General features: G+C 36.9%; 1 protein-coding gene across 2 annotated transcripts in view; it reads left to right on the top strand.

Moving 5' to 3' along the window:
- Window positions 1-20,620, top strand: part of LOC119636178 (protocadherin-like wing polarity protein stan) — a 150,792-nt gene that overhangs the window by 114,254 nt on the left and 15,918 nt on the right. The window contains exons 5-9 of one of the 2 annotated variants that reach the window (XM_038031375.1): window positions 2,091-3,900; window positions 3,955-11,209; window positions 11,352-11,891; window positions 11,966-13,387; window positions 15,757-15,763. In XM_038031375.1, coding sequence (XP_037887303.1) covers window positions 2,295-3,900; window positions 3,955-11,209; window positions 11,352-11,891; window positions 11,966-13,387; window positions 15,757-15,763 — 10,830 coding nt within the window. In that variant the 5' untranslated portion in view covers window positions 2,091-2,294. The remainder of the gene's footprint in view (window positions 1-2,090; window positions 3,901-3,954; window positions 11,210-11,351; window positions 11,892-11,965; window positions 13,388-15,756; window positions 15,764-20,620) is intronic. The other variant, XM_038031374.1, reaches the window with a different exon arrangement.

Genomic DNA, 20,620 nt, shown 5'->3' on the forward strand with positions numbered 1-20,620 from the left:
TGCTATTGTCTGGTCTCGTTTTGAAAATATAGAAATATAGAAAAATCAAAGCAAATAAAATTTTAATCTATTTTTTCAATTTCAGATGTTTATCTTTTATTTTTAAAAGAAATTTCTGTACGTAATCCAAAGTTTTTGTTAAAATATTTTCATTCGCATACATTCTCAATGCAGACTACACAAGGAGCAACATATTACATTCTTTATACCCTTGCGTATTTATTAAGAAAAATTCAAAGCACTCATACGCCACATCATCAATAATATAAAAATATTTAATCATATTTTGTATGCAAAGCAACCTTTACCTGAATGCATTGTGAATAATTCATTATTGAAACTCTTTCGATTACATTGTGAAGATGTTTTGGTTATAAACAAAAATTGGGAAAAAGTCAATATTTGTGTTAAAAAAGAATTCACTTTCGATGCATTCAGTCCTTTATGATAAACGAATAAATTGTTTTAATTTTGTTTTGCGTTCTTTCAAAATTTATTTTGTTATCCAGAAAAACCCTTCCTTGAATATATCTAATAAGATATTCAAAGTTTAAAAGCTTTATATGCTTAAAATTCCAAAGAGAGAAAAAAGCTAAAGGAAATGGAAGAAAAATATGTACATGTGTGCACCCTTATAACTATATAAACACACGAACCTAGCTAAGTTTATCTATACATCCGTGTATATATGGCAGATATCAATTTTAAAAATTATACCAACTTAAACTTTGCCCCGAACACAAAAGGACGTTTCTAAGCCGTATAAATCTACAGCAAATGCATCCATGTGCTTGTGTGTATATGTACGTGTCTGCGTATGTATTTTGCATAGACCAAATATACAACAAATCCATACGTACGTAGATGGCAACTGCAAGTCGAAAACTTTTCTCATATATAAACTTCTAACTCGACACAATATCTACATGAAAATTTATATATGTATATGCGAATAATCGTATAGGTGTGTAAGCACATATGTTACTGTGCTATTTTTTCCTTTGTTGTTTTTTTTTTTTTTTTTTTTTTTTTTTTTTTTTTTTTAGGAGCATTTGGACTTGTTAGCATATATTTGCATATCAGCACGCATTCACATAGGTATGGACCTATATGCGTGCATATGTGCCTGCATTAAAGACTAAACAAAGAGAAGAATAACATCCTTTTCTTGACACATTTACATGACGGACTTGCTTGTTCCAGCAAAAATTTGCTTTAATATTTAAATTAAAAGTTGGAAAAAGTACGACATATGCACACACTTGTGTTTTTACACTTCATCTACACAAACATACGAATGGATTATATGTGCCGCTATGTGCTTTCAGTATGTGTCGCATCCTAAGCGCTGCATATTGTTCAACTAAAGAGTTTCCAAATTAGTGTTAGAGTATGGAATTAAGTGAATTAAAGCTGTTGTGTTATGGCTGCTGTTTTTTTTTTTTTTTTGTGTACATGTTTTTTCGCTCTTATGAATATTTATGTTATGCTAGCTCTTAAAGTTTTCTTGAAATATATCTCTCTTTTCGACTATGCATCCCAAAGGAAAGCCCTCGAACAGTTTATATTAATTCGAAACCTTTGCATATGAAAAACCCATATAGATGAAAATTAATTTAGAGTAGCGACATCTTTTACCTATATGGGCAGTGTATTGTATTTAATACTTTCTAAGTGAAACTAAACCAGTAAAACAATTAACAGAATGTATGGAAATTTTCGAGCTTAGAAGAGAAAGAAAAACAGAGAAGTAAAGTGTTTCATTGATCGGTTCATGAACTGGTTTTCTTAATTCTCTTTCGTTAAGTTTTCATTTACTCTAATATTAAATAAGATAACGTTGCTCAAAACGCATCATATTTCTCTTCAGCACATTTAAGGTTTTATTTTTTTTGGATTCATTAAAAATTGCATATCTCATAACTGTATTTTATTTAAATTCTAGTAAATGTTAATCAATCCGTTAATTGTTGTCTCATTCTTAAACGACTAAAATCTCAATTATATTACATTACCTAGCACGTACTGAAACGTTGTTGGCTTAATCAGTTATAACCCTTTGACTTGTTACCTTCTTTTGTATTTTTCAGATTTGCACTTGAAATCATTTTATTTTGCTCAACAAATGACAGGCCATTGATGAGGCATGAGTACATGATTTGCGGTTAATTACGGTTCTGACGCACAACAACATTTAACCACAACTACAAGTTGTATTACATACAAACGATACAACGTTTCTCTCCCAAATCACCAAACGACATTTACAAACCATCGAATTTCATACGCACAATATGCAGCTACAACGACATCAGGTTTGCTTCTCAACAAAGGAATCAAGTAATCGTTTGAAACCAGGCGCCGAAGATAAGCTCTACAGAAAGCACAGCCGGCGACTGCTGCAATCAATGTTAGTGCCTATATTTCTGTTAAGCTACGTTCTGACAGTACAAATATCTCATGCGTATCTGATAGTAGTGTATGAGGATACTCCACCAGGCACAATTATTTTTAATGCGTCCGTGTATAAATTGGGTTCGGAGCGTCATTACAAGATCAATGCACATAAATCGGCATATTTTGTTCATCATCTAGTCGCTGTCAATCATAAAGATGGCCAAATACAATTGAAAAAGTCACTTAAATGTGATGGCATTTATTATCCGAATTTATTCACTTTCTACGTAGACTCAACATCAAATCGTTTGCGTAGCATAGACTATTATAGTTTGCCTATTCGAATATTTGTATCGGGACATAAGTGTAATGAAGATCGCCGCGTTGAAGAGGAGATTCACGCCAGACACTATGAAGAAGAAGATACTGGCTATTCGAGGAGGCGGCGTAGAAGACGTTATTTGGAGGCGTTATCTATAAGTAATATCGTTTCTAATTCTATAGAGGTTTCGAGTCATAATCATTCTAAGGACTTTCAAGACGCAAATTTAATGTTTGGTGACTCGTTCGACAACCAAATGCTTCGGCGTATATTAAGTCGTCGGCGCAGAGCTGAAGATGATGGAACAGAGGTTGAGCCACGTTTACATCGTCGCATTTCGGAAGCAAAACAATGGATATCAGAAACTTATGCTTCGTACGCCATACACACTACCGACAAGTGGCATCAGATTTGTTTACGACGTTCTCAATTCATCAATAATTTGAATGCATTTTTACCTCGGACTATATGCCAGTATTGCAAGGTTAATTTCCTTGACGTTAATGATGAAAGATTTGCTATTGAACACCAAAATCGCGATTTAGTAGCTAGTCGTGACGTTTGCATACACGAATCTATTTGGAAAATAAGTATTACTTTTAATATACGCTGCGAACGAAGCGATATTGTAGATTCCGATCATAGATTGAAAATTGTTTATCATCATCAGGAATTCAATGATACCGATATAGCAAAAAGAGTGCGACGAGAGCTACGTAATCAGTCTCCCTATTTTGAGCAAGCATTATATGTAGCTTCAGTTTTGGAAGAACAGCCTTCAGGAGCTTCAGTTACAACTGTGCGAGCTCGTGATCCTGAAGATTCTCCAGTCGTTTATTCGATGGTGTCTTTACTCGATTCACGTTCGCAATCTTTCTTCAAAGTTGACTCACGGACTGGCGTAGTAACCACATCAGCTAGTCTAGATCGCGAACTTATGGATGTTCATTATTTCCGAGTAGTGGCGACCGATGACAGTTTCCCTCCTCGTTCGGGAACAACGACACTGCAGGTCAATGTCTTGGATTGCAATGATCACAATCCTACTTTCGAAGCAGAGCAATTTGAAGCCTCTATACGCGAAGGCGCCACCGTAGGCTCTACAGTTATTACCTTAAGAGCTACGGATCAAGATATAGGCAAGAATGCTGAAATCGAATACAGTATTGAAAGCATAACAGGTAAGTTTTCTTCAAACCTTTTTGACATATAATTCTGTTATTTTCAAATCCTAGATGGTATGGGCACTTTGCAAGATCAGGAAGTACCAATTTTTCGCATTGATGCCCGTTCTGGTGTGATTGCCACACGCAGCTCCTTGGATCGTGAGACTTCTGATAGTTATAGTCTAGTAGTAACAGCATCCGATCTGGCATCTGCCCAGAGCGAGCGTAAAACGGCTACCGCCTCTGTTTTAGTAAAAATCCTGGATGACAATGATAATTATCCGCAATTCAGCGAACGCACTTACACAGTACAGGTACCTGAAGATCAATGGGGTGACGATAACGTGGTGGCTCATATACGAGCTACCGATGCTGATCAGGGCAATAATGCTGCTATTCGTTATGCCATAATTGGCGGTAATACTCAGTCGCAGTTTTCCATAGATTCAATGAGTGGAGATGTAAGCTTAGTGAAACCATTAGATTATGAGAGCGTGCGCAGTTATCGCCTGGTCATACGTGCTCAAGATGGCGGCAGCCCTTCGCGTAGTAACACCACCCAACTATTAGTTAATGTGATCGATACCAATGATAATTCTCCCAGATTTTACACTTCGCAATTTCAAGAATCTGTATTGGAGAATGTTCCGGTTGGATATAATATAATACGCGTTCAAGCGTACGATTCGGATGAAGGAGCAAACGCTGAGATCAATTACAGCATATTGGAACGAGATGATAACTTTCCTTTAGCTATTGATCCTCGCACTGGTTGGATCCAAACTATAAAGCAATTAGATCGAGAGGAGCAGGGACGTTTCGCTTTTCAAGTCATAGCTAAAGATGGTGGCGTACCACCTAAATCTGCCAGTTCCACTGTTGTAATTACGGTACAGGATGTCAACGACAATGATCCAGTATTTAATCCCAAATATTATGAAGCTAATGTTGGAGAAGACCAACCGCCAGGTACACCTGTAACCACTGTTACAGCTACAGATCCTGATGAAGATTCTCGACTTCATTATGAAATTACTTCTGGCAACACAAGAGGACGGTTTGCTATCACTTCGCAGAATGGTCGGGGTCTTATAACCATAGCTCAATCTCTAGATTATAAACAAGAAAAGCGATTCCTCCTAACAATTACTGCTACCGATTCCGGCGGAAGATCTGATACGGCCACAGTCAATATCAATATAACAGATGCTAATAACTTTGCTCCTATTTTTGAAAATGCTCCTTATACTGCGTCGGTATTTGAGGACGCTCCTATTGGAACAACAGTTTTAGTAGTTTCCGCTTCTGACAGCGATGTAGGTATAAATGCACAAATAACTTACTCTCTGAACGAAGAGAGTATTAACGGTTTAAGCAGTCCAGATCCTTTCTCCATAAACCATCAAACAGGAGCTATAGTCACTAACGCCCTTTTAGATCGCGAAACTACTAGTGGATATCTATTAACAGTTACCGCCAAAGATGGTGGTAATCCTTCATTAAGTGACACTACCGACGTGGAGATTAGTGTCACGGATGTTAACGATAATCCCCCACAATTCAAAAATCCTCTTTACCAAGCCTCAATATTGGAAGACGCTCTAGTAGGTACTTCAGTGATACAAGTCTCTGCTGCAGATCCTGATATTGGTCTAAATGGTCGTATAAAGTATTTACTTAGTGATCGGGATGTTGATGACGGTTCATTTGTCATTGATCCCACCTCCGGAACTGTAAGAACCAACAAAGGTTTGGACAGAGAAAGTGTACCAGTCTATCATCTAACTGCAATCGCTGTAGATAAAGGCTCTCCTCCTCTCTCGAGCACCGTCGAAGTACAAATTCGCTTAGAAGACGTAAATGATTCGCCGCCTACTTTTCCGTCCGACAAAATTACGTTATATGTGCCAGAAAACTCTCCTGTGGGCTCGGCTGTTGGGGAAATTCACGCACACGATCCAGACGAGGGTGTAAATGCGGTAGTTCATTATTCTATTATTGGTGGTGATGATTCGAATTCATTTTCATTGGTTACGCGACCAGGTTCAGAAAGAGCACAATTACTCACTATGACTGAATTGGATTATGAATCTAGTCGCAAACGATTCGAATTGGTGATAAGAGCTGCAAGTCCACCGCTGCGCAACGATGCTCACGTTGAAATTTTGGTTACAGATGTTAACGATAATGCTCCAGTTTTGAGAGATTTTCAGGTAATATTTAACAACTTTCGGGATCATTTCCCTAGTGGAGATATAGGACGCATACCTGCATTCGACGCTGATGTTAGTGATAAGCTCACGTATCGCATTTTGTCTGGTAATAATGCTAATCTTATCCGTTTAAATCAAACTACGGGAGGTCTAAGTCTTAGCCCTCAGCTGAATACAAACGTGCCGAAATTCGCCACAATGGAAGTGTCAGTAACGGATGGCATCAATGAAGCTAAAGCTATAATGCAGTTAGCAGTTCGCTTAATTACTGAAGATATGCTTTTCAATTCCGTAACAGTGCGGCTTAACGAAATGACTGAAGAAGCTTTCCTTTCACCGTTACTTAACTTCTTCTTGGACGGATTGGCTGCTATTATACCCTGCCCTAAAGAAAACATATTCATCTTTTCCATACAAGATGATACAGATGTTACATCCCGCATACTAAACGTGAGCTTTTCAGCCAAGAGACCAGACGTTTCCCACGAAGAATTTTACACCCCCCAGTATCTGCAAGAACGTGTGTATCTTAATCGTGCCATACTAGCCAGATTGGCTACCGTTGAAGTTTTACCTTTCGATGATAATTTATGCGTAAGAGAGCCATGTTTAAATTTTGAAGAGTGTCTCACGGTGCTTAAATTTGGTAATGCATCCGAATTCATACACAGCGACACTGTGCTGTTTCGTCCCATCTATCCAGTTAATACATTTGCCTGCTCTTGTCCAGAGGGTTTCACTGGCAGTAAAGAACATTATTTATGCGATACAGAAGTTGATCTTTGTTACTCAGATCCTTGTCTTAACGGCGGTACTTGTGTGCGTCGCGAGGGTGGTTACACTTGCGTTTGTCAGGCTTCCCATACTGGAGCTAACTGTGAGACTGATATTAGAAAATTGAAACCATGCATGTCGGATATATGTGAGGGTGGCTATTCGTGCATGAATAACTTCATGAGTTCTCAACCACCGCCTTATACAGCAACGTGTGAATTGCGTTCACGCTCATTTTCAAAGAATTCATTTCTTACTTTCGAGAGTCTAAAGCAAAGACATCGATTTAATTTAAAACTGAGGTTTGCCACCGTTCATGAGAACGGTTTACTTTTATACAATGGCCGTTACAATGAATTACATGACTTTATTGCCTTGGAAATTGTGCATGGTCATATTAGCTTCTCCTATTCCTTGGGTGATCGTATCGAATCGTTGTCTGTGATGCAAAAGGCCAAAGTATCAAATGGTCATTGGCATGATATAGAAGTTGTTTATTTAAACCGCACCGTAACCTTAGTATTAGACAAATGTGATACATCCATAGCTCTGGCGGGCAATTTGGGAGATCGCTGGAGTTGCGCTAATCAAACTACTTTAAAACTTGATAAGAGATGTGCTTTGCTAACGGAGACTTGCCACCGCTTTTTAGATTTAACTGGACCTTTGCAAATTGGTGGCTTACCTAGAATACCCGCTCATTTCCCAATCGAAAACCAAGACTTTATCGGATGCATTTCCGACTTACGTATAGACGAGCGTTATATAGATCTCAATTCCTATGTTGCTGATAATGGAACTATATCCGGATGCCCTCAGAAAAATTCCTTATGCTCGTCGGATCCTTGCTTCAATGGTGGTGTTTGCCGCGAAGGTTGGAATGTTTATACTTGCGAGTGTCCTGAGGGCTACGCCGGTAATAATTGCCAAGATATCATACCAGCTCCATGGCGCTTTTCGGGAGATGGTAGCCTAAGCTTCAATCCATTGCTCAGACCCATTCAATTGCCTTGGGTTACTTCCTTTTCGATACGTACTTTGCAGAAAGATGCCTTTTTAATACAAATACAGATCGGACAAAATAGTTCTGCTGTAGTTTGCCTAAAAAACGGTATTCTTTATTATATTTACGACAACGAGCCAATGTTTTTGGCAGCTGCTTATTTAGCTGATGGCGAATGGCATCGAATAGAAATTAAATGGTTAGGAGCCGAAATACAATTTTCGGTAGATTTTGGCCAGCGAACTGGCTCAGTTCCTATATCACAAAAAATTCAAGGTCTTTATGTGGGAAAAATAGTCTTGGGCAATGCCGACAGTTCAATAGGCCAAGTGGGAGATTTACTACCCTATGAGGGATGCATTCAAGATGTGCGCATTGGAGCTTCTCAGGCGGTATTATCACGACCGACCATACGCGAAAATGTTGAGGATGGTTGCGTTTCGCGTGCAGAATGTCCAGAATCGTGTGCACCACATTCAACTTGTGCCACTGAATGGGATCAGGCTCGCTGTGAATGCTTACCTGGCTATGTAGGAGTGGATTGTTTACCTATTTGTGCAATAAGACCCTGCGCCGCTGGCGTATGCAGAGCAAATATTAGTGAGTCGCGTGGTTATCGTTGCGAGTGTAATAGCACTTACCAACATGGCGAATATTGCGAAAAAACTGTACAACAACCTTGTCCAGGAGGATGGTGGGGCGAAAAGGTTTGCGGTCCTTGTAAATGCAACACAAAGCAGGGATACCATCCTGATTGCCACAAGACTACAGGCCAGTGTCATTGCAAAACCAATCATTACCAACCTCCAAATGAAACAGCATGTATACCATGTGACTGCTATTCTGTAGGATCTTTTAATAGTGCCTGTAATCCTTTAACCGGACAATGTGAGTGTAGAGAAGGTGTAATAGGACGCCGTTGTGATGCCTGTTCAAATCCTTATGCTGAAGTCACTTTGAACGGTTGTGAGGTGGTCTATGATGCTTGTCCGCGTTCATTTGCTGCGGGAATATGGTGGCCAAGGACTCCTTTAGGTAGCACTACAGTCGAAAATTGTCCTATCCCCGCACGAGGTAAGGGACAGAGAGCTTGCGATAGCTTATCGGGTGGATGGAGTAGCCCTGACATGTTCAATTGTACATCGGATCCCTTTGTAGAATTACGTAAGCAATTGTCACAAATGGAGAAATTTGAATTAGAATTGAACTCTTTCGTGGCCATTAAAATGGCCGAAGATCTACAAAGAGCCTGCGCGGCAGTAGATCGCAACAGTATTAGCAAAAAACCTATAGTTAAGGGTGGCAGACGTTACAAAATGGAATCATCATTTCTACTAAATGAAGGCAACAATGTATGGTCTCATGAATTAGAAATGGAATACCTTTCAGACGAGACGAAATTTACTCACGATCGTTTATATGGCGCTGATCTCTTGGTTACTGAAGGTTTATTGCAAGAATTAATTAATTATGAATTGATGCAGAATGGCTTAAATTTAACTCATTCGCAAGATAAATACTTTATTAAGAACCTAGTAGACGCTGCAAGCGTCATTTTAGATAGAAAATACGCAGAGGAATGGAAGAGAGCTTCTGAACTCATTCAAAGAGGTCCCGACGATTTAGTGGATGCATTCAACAAATATATGGTAGTTTTGGCACGCTCACAACACGACACCTACACAAATCCCTTTGAAATTGTTCAACCAAATGTGGCTCTTGGCTTAGACATAGTCACCGCGGAATCCCTGTTCGGTTACGAACCAGAACAATTAAGTGAATACCACAAAACCAAGTACTTAAAGCCAAACGCTTTTACAACGGAAAGTGTTGTCTTACCTGACACCAGCGGTTTCCTCCAGCATAGTGCTAAACAAAAACCTGTTATCACTTTTCCTAAGTATAACAACTATATACAAGATAAAAGCAAATTCGATAAGTTTACCAAAGTGTTGGTACCGTTGGATATGTTGGGTATAACACCACCTGACAGCAATGAAGTCACTCAAGGTTCTAGCGATTACAGAGCCATTGTTTCGTATGCACAATACAAAGACGTAGGACAGCTATTGCCTGACATGTTTGATGATACGATCACACGTCGCTGGGGTGTAGATATTGAAGTGGCTTCACCCATTTTATCTTTGGCCATTCTCGTGCCGTCTAATGAGTTAGAAGAAAAACGTGTAGAAATTCCGTATCGTAAAATCTCTTCGCAAAAATCCGTGTCATCTTCGGGATCAACTGAACAGGAGTTCATCGAAGTTTTCGATGTACCAAAAAAATCTGGTGAAGGTAGCAGTAATGAAAATATTATAGAAAATATACGCATTACAGCCCATGAAATACCTTCTTCACGTGAACAATCCAGCAATGAAGCGATGGAGGTCGAAATGAACGGCGAAGAGCCTCGAGTTAATGTGCGGTTCGACGATAATATAGAGTTTCATGGTAATTCGGGTGAAGAAATCGTGGATTCACCAGAAATTCATAGCTCCAACTACGAAGAATCAGAGGAACAACAGAAAGGAGAAAATGAGGCCTTTTATCGCAATCGCCGATTAGCGAAACGCCAAGTAGAAGTGATATATCCTAGCGAGCAAAATCAAAAACCCCAGCATGTTACCTATCGTTCTTTAGGATCGCCTCATCTCTCACAGCCTATTAAGCTGGAAATGTGGTTAGACATCGAGCCAGCACGTTTCGGACCTCGCTCAAATCCCCAATGTGTGCGCTGGAATTCATTTACCAATCAGTGGACACGATTGGGCTGTCAAACCGATATACCTGATTACGATGAATTGTTGCTAATTATTGGTCAGCCCATATTGGTTAATTGCACATGTACACATATCTCCAATTATGCAGTAATTGTCGATGTAATCGATCCGGAAGATATACCTGAACCATCTTTGCTTGTACAAATCACTTCTTATTCTGCGTTTATGGTATCCTTGCCCATGTTGACTGGGGTATTGATTGCTTTGGCATTGTTGCGTGGCCAGCAAACCAACTCGAATACGATTCATCAAAATATTGTGCTATGTGTATTCTGTGCCGAGTTACTATTTTTTGTGAGCATGCAATCACGCCGTAATTTGTTGGAAAACGAATTCCCTTGCAAGCTGATTGCTATTTGTTTGCATTACTTTTGGTTGGCCGCATTCGCTTGGACAACGGTTGACTGTGTGCATTTATATCGGATGCTAACCGAGATGCGTGATATTAATCATGGTCCAATGGGTTTTTACTTTGCAATGGGTTATGGTGCGCCGGCTATCGTGGTGGGTCTTTCAGTAGGCGTGCGGGCTCACGAATACGGCAACAGTCTATTGTAAGTATCACACTGATTGATTTTGTAAACCCTTACTGCAAAGCTGCACATACGAACATATGCACACAGGGAAAAACGCGCTTATAATTTATGGTGACTCTCTCTTTCAATAACTTGTGTATACTTTTACTTTAAATTGCAGCTGTTGGTTGTCTGTGTACGAGCCTGTGGTGTGGTGGCTTGTGGGGCCAATTGCCGGCATGTCGGTTGTTAATTTGCTAATACTTTTTGTTTCGGTGAAAGCAGCTTTCACCCTAAAGGACCATGTATTAGGTTTTGGTAATTTACGCACGTTACTCTGGCTTTCTGTGGTATCACTGCCATTAATGGGTGTAATGTGGGTATTGGCTGTGCTGGCAGCTTCTGAAAATTCTCAACTGCTAAGTATGTTACTATCTGGCGTTGTCGTATTGCACGCAATTTTTTGCCTGGTGGGTTATTGTATCATCAACAAAAGGGTGCGTGAAAATCTGCAAAGAACACTTTTACGTTGCATGGGTAGAAAAGTACCCCTGCTTGATTCATCGATGGTTGTAAGCAATAGTTCACATAACGTTAACGGCAATGCAAGACCAAACAATTTTATGACCACCAATTATGATACGCAACGTCGCAACGTGGGCATTAGCGTTTCGAGCACGACATCAAGGAGCACGGCCAAAACCAGTTCAAGCCCTTACAGGTAGCTGATATGCTAATCAAAAACCAAGTTTAATTACTTATTGCACTATGAACTTTATAATATTTTCTTCATAGTGATGGGCAACTAAGACAGACTTCTACGTCAACTTCAAACTATAATTCAGCTAGTGACGCTCCTAGTTTTTTGAGAGGTTTTGACTCTTCTACAACTAGCGGCAGAAGAGAAGAAAAACCCCGACGTCATCGCAAAGATTCTGATTCAGGCTCCGAAACGGATGGTAGATCCTTGGAGTTGGCTTCAAGTCACTCAAGCGACGACGACGAGTCGCGAACTAATCGCTCGTCGACTACTGGCACAGGCACCAGCACGCATCGCAGTACGGCTGTTAGCATAACACCGTCATATTTACCCAACATCACGGAACATGTACAAGCTACCACTCCACCGGAGTTAAATGTAGTACAAAGTCCTCAATTATTTCCAAGTGTCAGTAAGCCAGTGTATGCCCCACGTTGGTCTAGCCAATTGCCGGATTCCTATTTGCAGCCGCCATCCAATATAGGTCGATGGTCGCAAGAAACTGGCTCAGATAACGAACACGTACACCACGGAAACACTCACGGCCCAAAAGTGACCATATCTCCGAACCCGCTCCCTAATCCAGATCTCACCGATACTTCTTATCTACAGCAGCATCACAACAAAATTAATATGCCTCCCTCGATATTAGAAAATTTACAAAACGTTCGCAACAATGCTGATAGTTATGACGGTTTGGAACGTGAAAGCTTGTACGGGCGGCGAAATGAAAACTACGGGCAGTATGAAGTCTTACCGCCAAATATAAGTAATTACAAACCGCCTAGTCACTATGGGAGTGAACATGATTACTCGGGCAATGGCAACAATGGAAACGGTGGAGCGACCGGAAACGGTGGTTCTCAGATTGTTAATCATATGAGAAGTTTGCACAATGACAATGCTTATCTCAGTGATAGCATTTATGATAAACAACGTCCAATAGGAAGCTATCTGTCTAAAGAGCGGATTACTCCAGATCTTTATGGATCAAGAGAAACTCAATATTGTTTAAAGAAACAACCGGCGGCCTATGTAGGAGACTCGGTGCATTCAGTACATTCTCTGCTCAAGAATGATTATCAGCAGCAACAGAGGCATTTGCAGCAACAGCAACAGCAAATTCATCAAGATTACCATTCAGATCGAATGTCTGAAAATTCTGATAAAAATGGCTATCATTTTCCCTACACAGCAGAAGAAGATCATTTAAATTCTGCGCGAAAGCTAAGCTTAGGTCATAGCCCTTCGCCGGCGCTACATAGTTCTCACCAAATATTAAATGGTCACACAGCGAACACTATGTTAGTTAATGACATCAATAATCCCGGCGTGCTAAACAGACACACTCTAAATTCTAGTTCCCGCCATAGTTCAAGAGCATCGTCACCACCATCGACAAGTATAGTTGCACCTATGCAGCCATTGGCACCACTCACTAGCATTACCGACACAGAGTAAGTAGACGCTGATTGTACCCTTTGTTTCGCATTTCTTTCCTCTTCATTTTACACCCTTTGCCCCTCCAAACATGATTCATGTTTATATTTTTGCCATTCCTTTGTACATTTCTCTTTTCTTTTTTTTTTACTAGTTTTTAACATAATTTTTACCTAACGATAATTATTTTTAATGTAAAGCTCTTAATTACTACAATGAACTAAAGCTCATTACAACCAGTAAGCTTCGTATACATTGCATTTACAGAGCATTTACGGGTTGCTCTTGCACTACTTTGATACCTTCTCATGTGCATTTGCTATTGATAGCTATAGTTATATTAGGTTTCACATAATTAAGGATTTACATAAGAAAAGAAATTATTTTCACAATATTGAATGGACAACGCAACGATAGAGGAATTTTGAAATCATTTCGGGAAAAAACGGGAAAATAAAGTTAAAAAAATGTCAAATTATTGAACTTTAAAAATATAGAAATTTTTCTAATAAAAGTAATGACTTAACAGAAACAATGACTTCTTAGCATCTTTCTTAATTCTTGCACATAAAAGAGATTATATACTTTGTAGAACTCTACAAACCCTACTGTATTAGGTTTTGCTACAATAAAAGGAAGGAGAAATAAATCCAAGAAAAGCGTTTCTCATCTGATTTTGCTTTTCGTTTTATTGCAAGAGCATCTTAGAAGCTTGAACAGCCCCTCACTTGGTATTAAACGGGTACGTGGTCGTGAAGACTGTGCATAGCTAACAAATCAAAATTGATGGCACCAAAGCGTTTGCCCAATGCCACAGTATTCTCCCCTGTGTGCTTTAATTCTGATTAGCCAGAGCGTATATTACATATATCGACGACTATTCAAATCTTTCGATCGAATATATTGACCAGATATTCTATCATTGTCTTGTAGTTGATAAAAAACCCGAAATCAATCACCAAAATAAGAACTTAACTTGAAAAACCGTTAAAGAAAAGCGAAACCTAAAATGGGACAACAGAGAAACGCTTGTCTCTTTGAAAGAAAACTTACTAACGGTATTTTAATACTAAAAATTTGTAGTATATACTTAAAAAGCTTTACATTCAAAGTGTTTTTTTTAAATTCATTCCCGGGAAATATTTTTTTTTCGTTTTGGTATTTTGTTCGCATCGATTCATTTTCATTTAACCTAATGAACAGAAACTTTAATCCTTGATTTTAATCTTTAAACTTTTCTCTACTTTCATTTTATGATATCTCATAAATACACAAAAACCACAAAATTAAAATTAAAAAAATTTATATGAAAAATCCTCAAACAACTAAAATCATAATCATCACCATTATCATCATCATCTTTACAAACATCATTAATCCGGTTTTCCATTTCATTAAATAAACTACAAAAAATTTTTTCAAATAAAAACAAAAAAAAATTCCAACACTACCGACCACAACACCATCAACTACACAAACATATCCTTAATCCCGCTAATTTTTACACACGCCCGCACGTATTCACGCCCACAACAAAAACACATAATATATGTTTGTATTTATATATTATTTTACAGTTGGTCTTGGGAACGTTTAAAGAAAATCTAAACATATCTATGCTTCTCTTTCTATCTATTCCATATGCTCTCTTTTCTTTCTATTTTTCTCGTTTTACATTGCTTTGCTTACATTGTTTTCTGGGTTACTCAAATATGAACCAACCGAATAACCAACATTTTGTACGAATTACGAAATGACCATGCAATGCATTTTTGCTCTATATACACATTGTACGGCTTATGTTGATGTCTATTTTTTTTTTTCGTTGGGGACGTGCGCTTATATATTGCCAAAAACTGACCTCAAAAATGTATGCGAGCACACAAAAACACACATGCTTACACATATGAAAAACAAAAACAAAATAAAAATAAAAATAACAATAATAACAACAACAACAACTGCTACTACTACTACTATTACAACACATAAAACTTAATCTGCTGTTGAAACATAAAAACTCTGCTTTCGCAATAATATTAAAATACTAAAATTTTGTATGTGTGTGTGTACGTACGTGTCGGAAACATAAAAATCTTTTATTAAAAAAAAAAATATATATATATATATACAATGAAAAACCACTGCTCCCAAAAAATATGGTTAATTACTATTGTTACTGTTGTAACAATAACAACACAACTCTTACTGCCGTACACTCTGTGAAACACATTATAAAACGTTCATAAAATAAAACATTCCCTTTTGTATAATAATATAATAATACCGGTGTTGTAATTATCTATTATTACAACAAAAACAACAACAACAACAACAACATTATTATTATTAATAATAACAACAACAATCATTCGCTCACTTGCAGATCAGAGGTAAACCACAAATCCATTTAAATTCTTCATCTTATTTAACAATTTTATGCACAAACCAAAAAAAAAACCATTTTTTTTTATTTTATTTGAAAATTTACGTTCTTTTCTCTTTTCATATATATCCATCTATATATGTATATATGACGTTTACATAAATACATACAGACATACATATACAATGCAATCATTTCTTTTAAGCATTCGTTCACTAACACTTACTTACTTATTCTGCGTCAGGCTTATGCGTAATCATTCTCTCATTCATTTCATTTCATTTCATTTGACAGCTTAATAGAAGATTCAAAGTAGTTTGCTGCTATTAATTTAATATATTTTTCTCTTTTTTTTTTTTGTTTTCTTCATTATTCAACTTTTCTCAATATCTTTACTTGTGCATTAGAAATACAATTTAAAAGATTTTATCTTAATATTCTTTGATTTGATTATGATTTCATTTTAATCTTGTACGAGATAGCAAAGCGATTCCCTGCGTAGGAACTTTTAGTTCTCAATAATAATTGTTTTGATGTTTTTTTATTATTCATCAACTAAAGGCGGGGAAATTTAATTATTCTCTATACCACTTATATGTGGCAAGAGCATATAAATTTGTTGCTTGTGTACGCACGAACATGACATAGAGAATAAGAAATTATGGCTCATTTTCTATAATTTATTTACGAAAGACTGACTGTTCAACGTGTTGGGGTAAGTTTCTTGCACACGCCTATACACGTTTGTTTGTGCACCGAATTATACTTTTTAGTAAAACAAAAAGGTGATGCACAGTAACCTGTGAGCTTTACCCTTGAGATAATCGAATTCTCAACTGAATAATTTCTAAGGTCAAGTATAGCTGCAATATAAGGTTCTCTAGCGGAGTCAGTAAAGCTTTCCTAAAAAATTGATTAAAAAACAAGTAAAAACGCTATTGGGGGGACACAATTCACTATGAAACCCTACACTATGTCACTTAATGCAGTTATTTATGCAACGACCACCTGAAAAAAAAGGTATCATATGAAAGGTGGTCGAAAAGTTGACCTGATTCGAATCATTTTCCTTGGACCGAGACGCATCAGTCTACCAAACTTCATCAAAATACCTCAAAAATTGCTATCTACAGGTTGAACACAAAAGACCAAAACGGGCAAACAGACAAGTAAGCTCGGCATTAAGTTCTGATTCGATAGGCATAACTAAACAAAGATCTATCTCAAGAACTTCTGGGTGTTGCACAAATCCGCGCAAACCTAATATAACTTTCTACCACACACGCAAATGGCGTAAAGTGTAAAAACTGGTCTGATCCGGCCAAAATATCTCGATGTATCAAATTTCATCAAGAATTGTGACCTGTAGGTTGAAAACAAGGCAAACGGTCAGATGAGCGGGCGAACAGGCAAACCTAGAAGCTTAAATCGATTAGAAACCAGTGTAGTAAAAATGGGCCTATCTCAAGTCTTTTTCAGCGTTGCATACATCTGCACAAACTTTGTATATCAAGTGGCGCGGGATATGAAAATGGTATCGATCTCGTCAAAAAATTGCTTATCTCTTGAAAAAGAAAGTTAGTTATGAAAAAAATCATACATCTTTCATCAGATAACTTTACTTTAATTAATTTGTATTTGTCGCTTAATGCAATCATAATTTGTCAGGATGTTGTAAATAATAGACGCCGTTTAGATTAGAGACCGCATCGTCAATTTTCTTACCAACAAGTCTCGTTCCTTCAATTTTCTCCCGCTCCTTTTCCGTATGTTCGCTTCCATGTGGCATTTTTAATTATTATCAAAACTAAGCACACACACAATTGTTCCTTAATTTAGATGTTGAAAATGCCTTACTTACCTACGATGCCCTATTTTACCTACGCGGAGGTCTTTTCTGCAAAGTATTAAATAAAATTTAAAATGTCCACATTTCAGCGGAAAAGACTCGTATGATAATAATTGTACATAGAATTGTTGTCTATTAATGTCAGGTAATTATACAACAGCTACAGGCGAAATAAGTAGAAAGAGGAAGTGTATGTACACACAAATATATTGCAAACCCACAAATAATTTACCATTAAATTTCGAACGGAATGAATAAATAAAACTATATTTGCACATATAATTATTTGCCCGAGGTATTTATTGGGCTAACTTTGGACCCCATCATAAACCTATGTAAAGGTAAGCCATCTCTAACTCGTGCTATTCTATGGCGAAGGTAGCTTGATATAGAGGTGCATGATACGTAAATGTCGGCCTTGCTCGCCCAATAGTGTTTCAATTTGTTTTACTTAATTAATATTTTATAAATTAATATATGTATCCCTGATTACATAATTTACATTTTCTATATTTGAATATTAATTAATGGAAATGAATTTATTTACGATAAAATCCGATAAATGTTATCAATTTAAAAACAAAAAGCAGGCATTGCTATAGCTACAAAATCCCTACCTTTTAAACCTATTTTTTATCAGAACGGTCGATTCAGAATCAATCGCTAAATCGATTTAAACTTGTCCGTCCGTCTGTCTGTCTTGTTTTCTTATGTTTTGATGAAATTTGGTCCATTAACTTGCTTGCTTGCCCAAGGACAGACTCCATGTAAGATGGCGCAGATCGCAATACTACAATACGTACGTTAATCGAGAACGATGAAGAACGATATGTTACGTTTGAATTTACAGGAGATTTTCTTCAGTTACACCTATCTTTAGTCAAACACTGATTACATCGCTTAGCAGCCAATCAGAGAATCCAATCAAAGAGAGTTTGCAATAAAACGCTAACGTAAAATGTCAAATCTACTACATATTGTGATATTATTTGTTTGCACGTACAAGAGTTGAAATCACATAATTTCCATCAGCGAGTTATGACAGCTCGCATACAACGTTGACATAAACATCTGCCAAAATACGATAAGCGAATACGCTATTTCTTCCAAGCATATATGCAATAAATAGTCAATGTTGTTGCATTATTTTCGTTCTATCATAAATGTCTCTAACATTCTTTGCTTTTCTTTACTTTATGACATGAAAAGTATAGGCAAGAAAATCAACTTGTATGAGTGTAAACTAATTTCATTCAGGAACATACATGTAAAAAGCTTTATATTTTATTGCGTTTTCATATTTCATACTCACTGCTCAAGGGTATATTAACTTTCCAATTCCAGTGTGTAGCTACAATTCTCATATATGCAAAATGAGTTTCTGAATCGATTAAGATGTCATCATCTTTTTCTCTCTTCAATGGTCTCCCTGGAACCGAGCGTCGAGAGAGCGTCAGTGTATGTCCAATATTATCCATTCATGTTTCTTCTCTTCATTCTTCTTCTTGTTTATTAAAAACTAGGATTTTTTTGTCGTTTATCCGACGAAGTTCTAACTATGCATCTGCGTGAACAAAGTTTAGATCCGTTAGGTTTTTTGACAAAGAAATATTTATTCGTCAACTGCTTTCGTTATTAGTTATTGAAACTGTGTATATTTTTTTGCCATCTAAAGGCTTACTTTATATGTAAAGAAATATTTTAGTAAATTCTAAAAAGGTAGAGGCATAGTGTAAATTGACTACAGTTAGTTCTTTTGTCAAAGAACATATTATTCTTAATCAATTTTTGTCATAAAATATTAAAAGCTAGTTTTTGTTACCGTACAAAGCCTATCTAAAAAATAGATCCACGTTATCCAAATTCAACTTAGTAAATTTATATATCAAATTATTATCTTGGGATAATTTTCATCATAAAATATTCACAATTTGACCTTGTTATCATACCAAAGGCAAAGATCTTATGTAAGCAAATTCGTAAAGGCGGAATGGTCAAAGACTGGCCTCATTTCATTCAAAATTTTTCCATTTCCGTTACAAAGACACACTAAAAAAATAGTACATTTTTGCAAATTAAACGATTCGTGAAACTAGTTCCCCGAATCTTATGGAATTTCAATACCATAAATCCTTAGGCCAAAATGCATGGCGCATCACGCATTGAATTATTTTTTAATAATCCGCGTCGATTAGTATAATAAAACTCTTTGTCTATTTCAACTCAGTCCGAGATTTGCTTACATTCACGCAATTGTAAATTACACTTGACACGTGCTAATGTATACAAATGCTAATAAAAGAGACATCACTGACATCAGCGCATACCAAAACAAACTGAATGAATTGAGTGAACATATCATCATCAATTTTTAACATAAATGGATTTTTTGTTTTTTTTTTTTTTTTTTTCAAACCTATTACGATTTTCCTACATTACGATGTCTAAAACCACCTGAAAAGCTATCAAATCCTACCAGGAACAACTATGAAAATTTTTCATTTAATAACACAATAGTAATGCGTGAGGGCTTCCAAAAAGTTTGTTTCAATCCGGGAAAAAAAATTCTCTAGCGTTTATTTATTCATATCTACAGGAAAATTTTTAAATTTTAAACATTAAATAAATTGCAACACTTTAAAGTAGCTTTCGAATTAAATGTAATATATTATTTATGTTCTAAGCAAACACACATATGAAATGCTATTCATTCAACTTTAACAACACAAGGCTTAAAAACACAAATCTCCATTATACCCTAAACCATTTGTGGTACTGGGTATGTCAAATATTGAGAGATTTATTATAGTAATCGATTCAAAATCACTTTACGAATTGATCTAAGTTTGTCCGCCAGTATGTCCTTGTGTCCGTTTAATGTCTATCCATGTATTCTTGTGCTCAATTTTGTTATGGTACTAGGTATGTCAAATGTTGAGAGATTTATTGTAGTAATCGATTCAAAATAAATTTAAGAATTGGTCTAAGTTTGTCCGCTAGTATGTCCATCTGTCC

Source organism: Glossina fuscipes, unplaced genomic scaffold (assembly GCF_014805625.2).
Source record: "Glossina fuscipes isolate IAEA_lab_2018 unplaced genomic scaffold, Yale_Gfus_2 28, whole genome shotgun sequence".
In the NCBI taxonomy this organism is placed as follows: domain Eukaryota; kingdom Metazoa; phylum Arthropoda; class Insecta; order Diptera; family Glossinidae; genus Glossina; species Glossina fuscipes.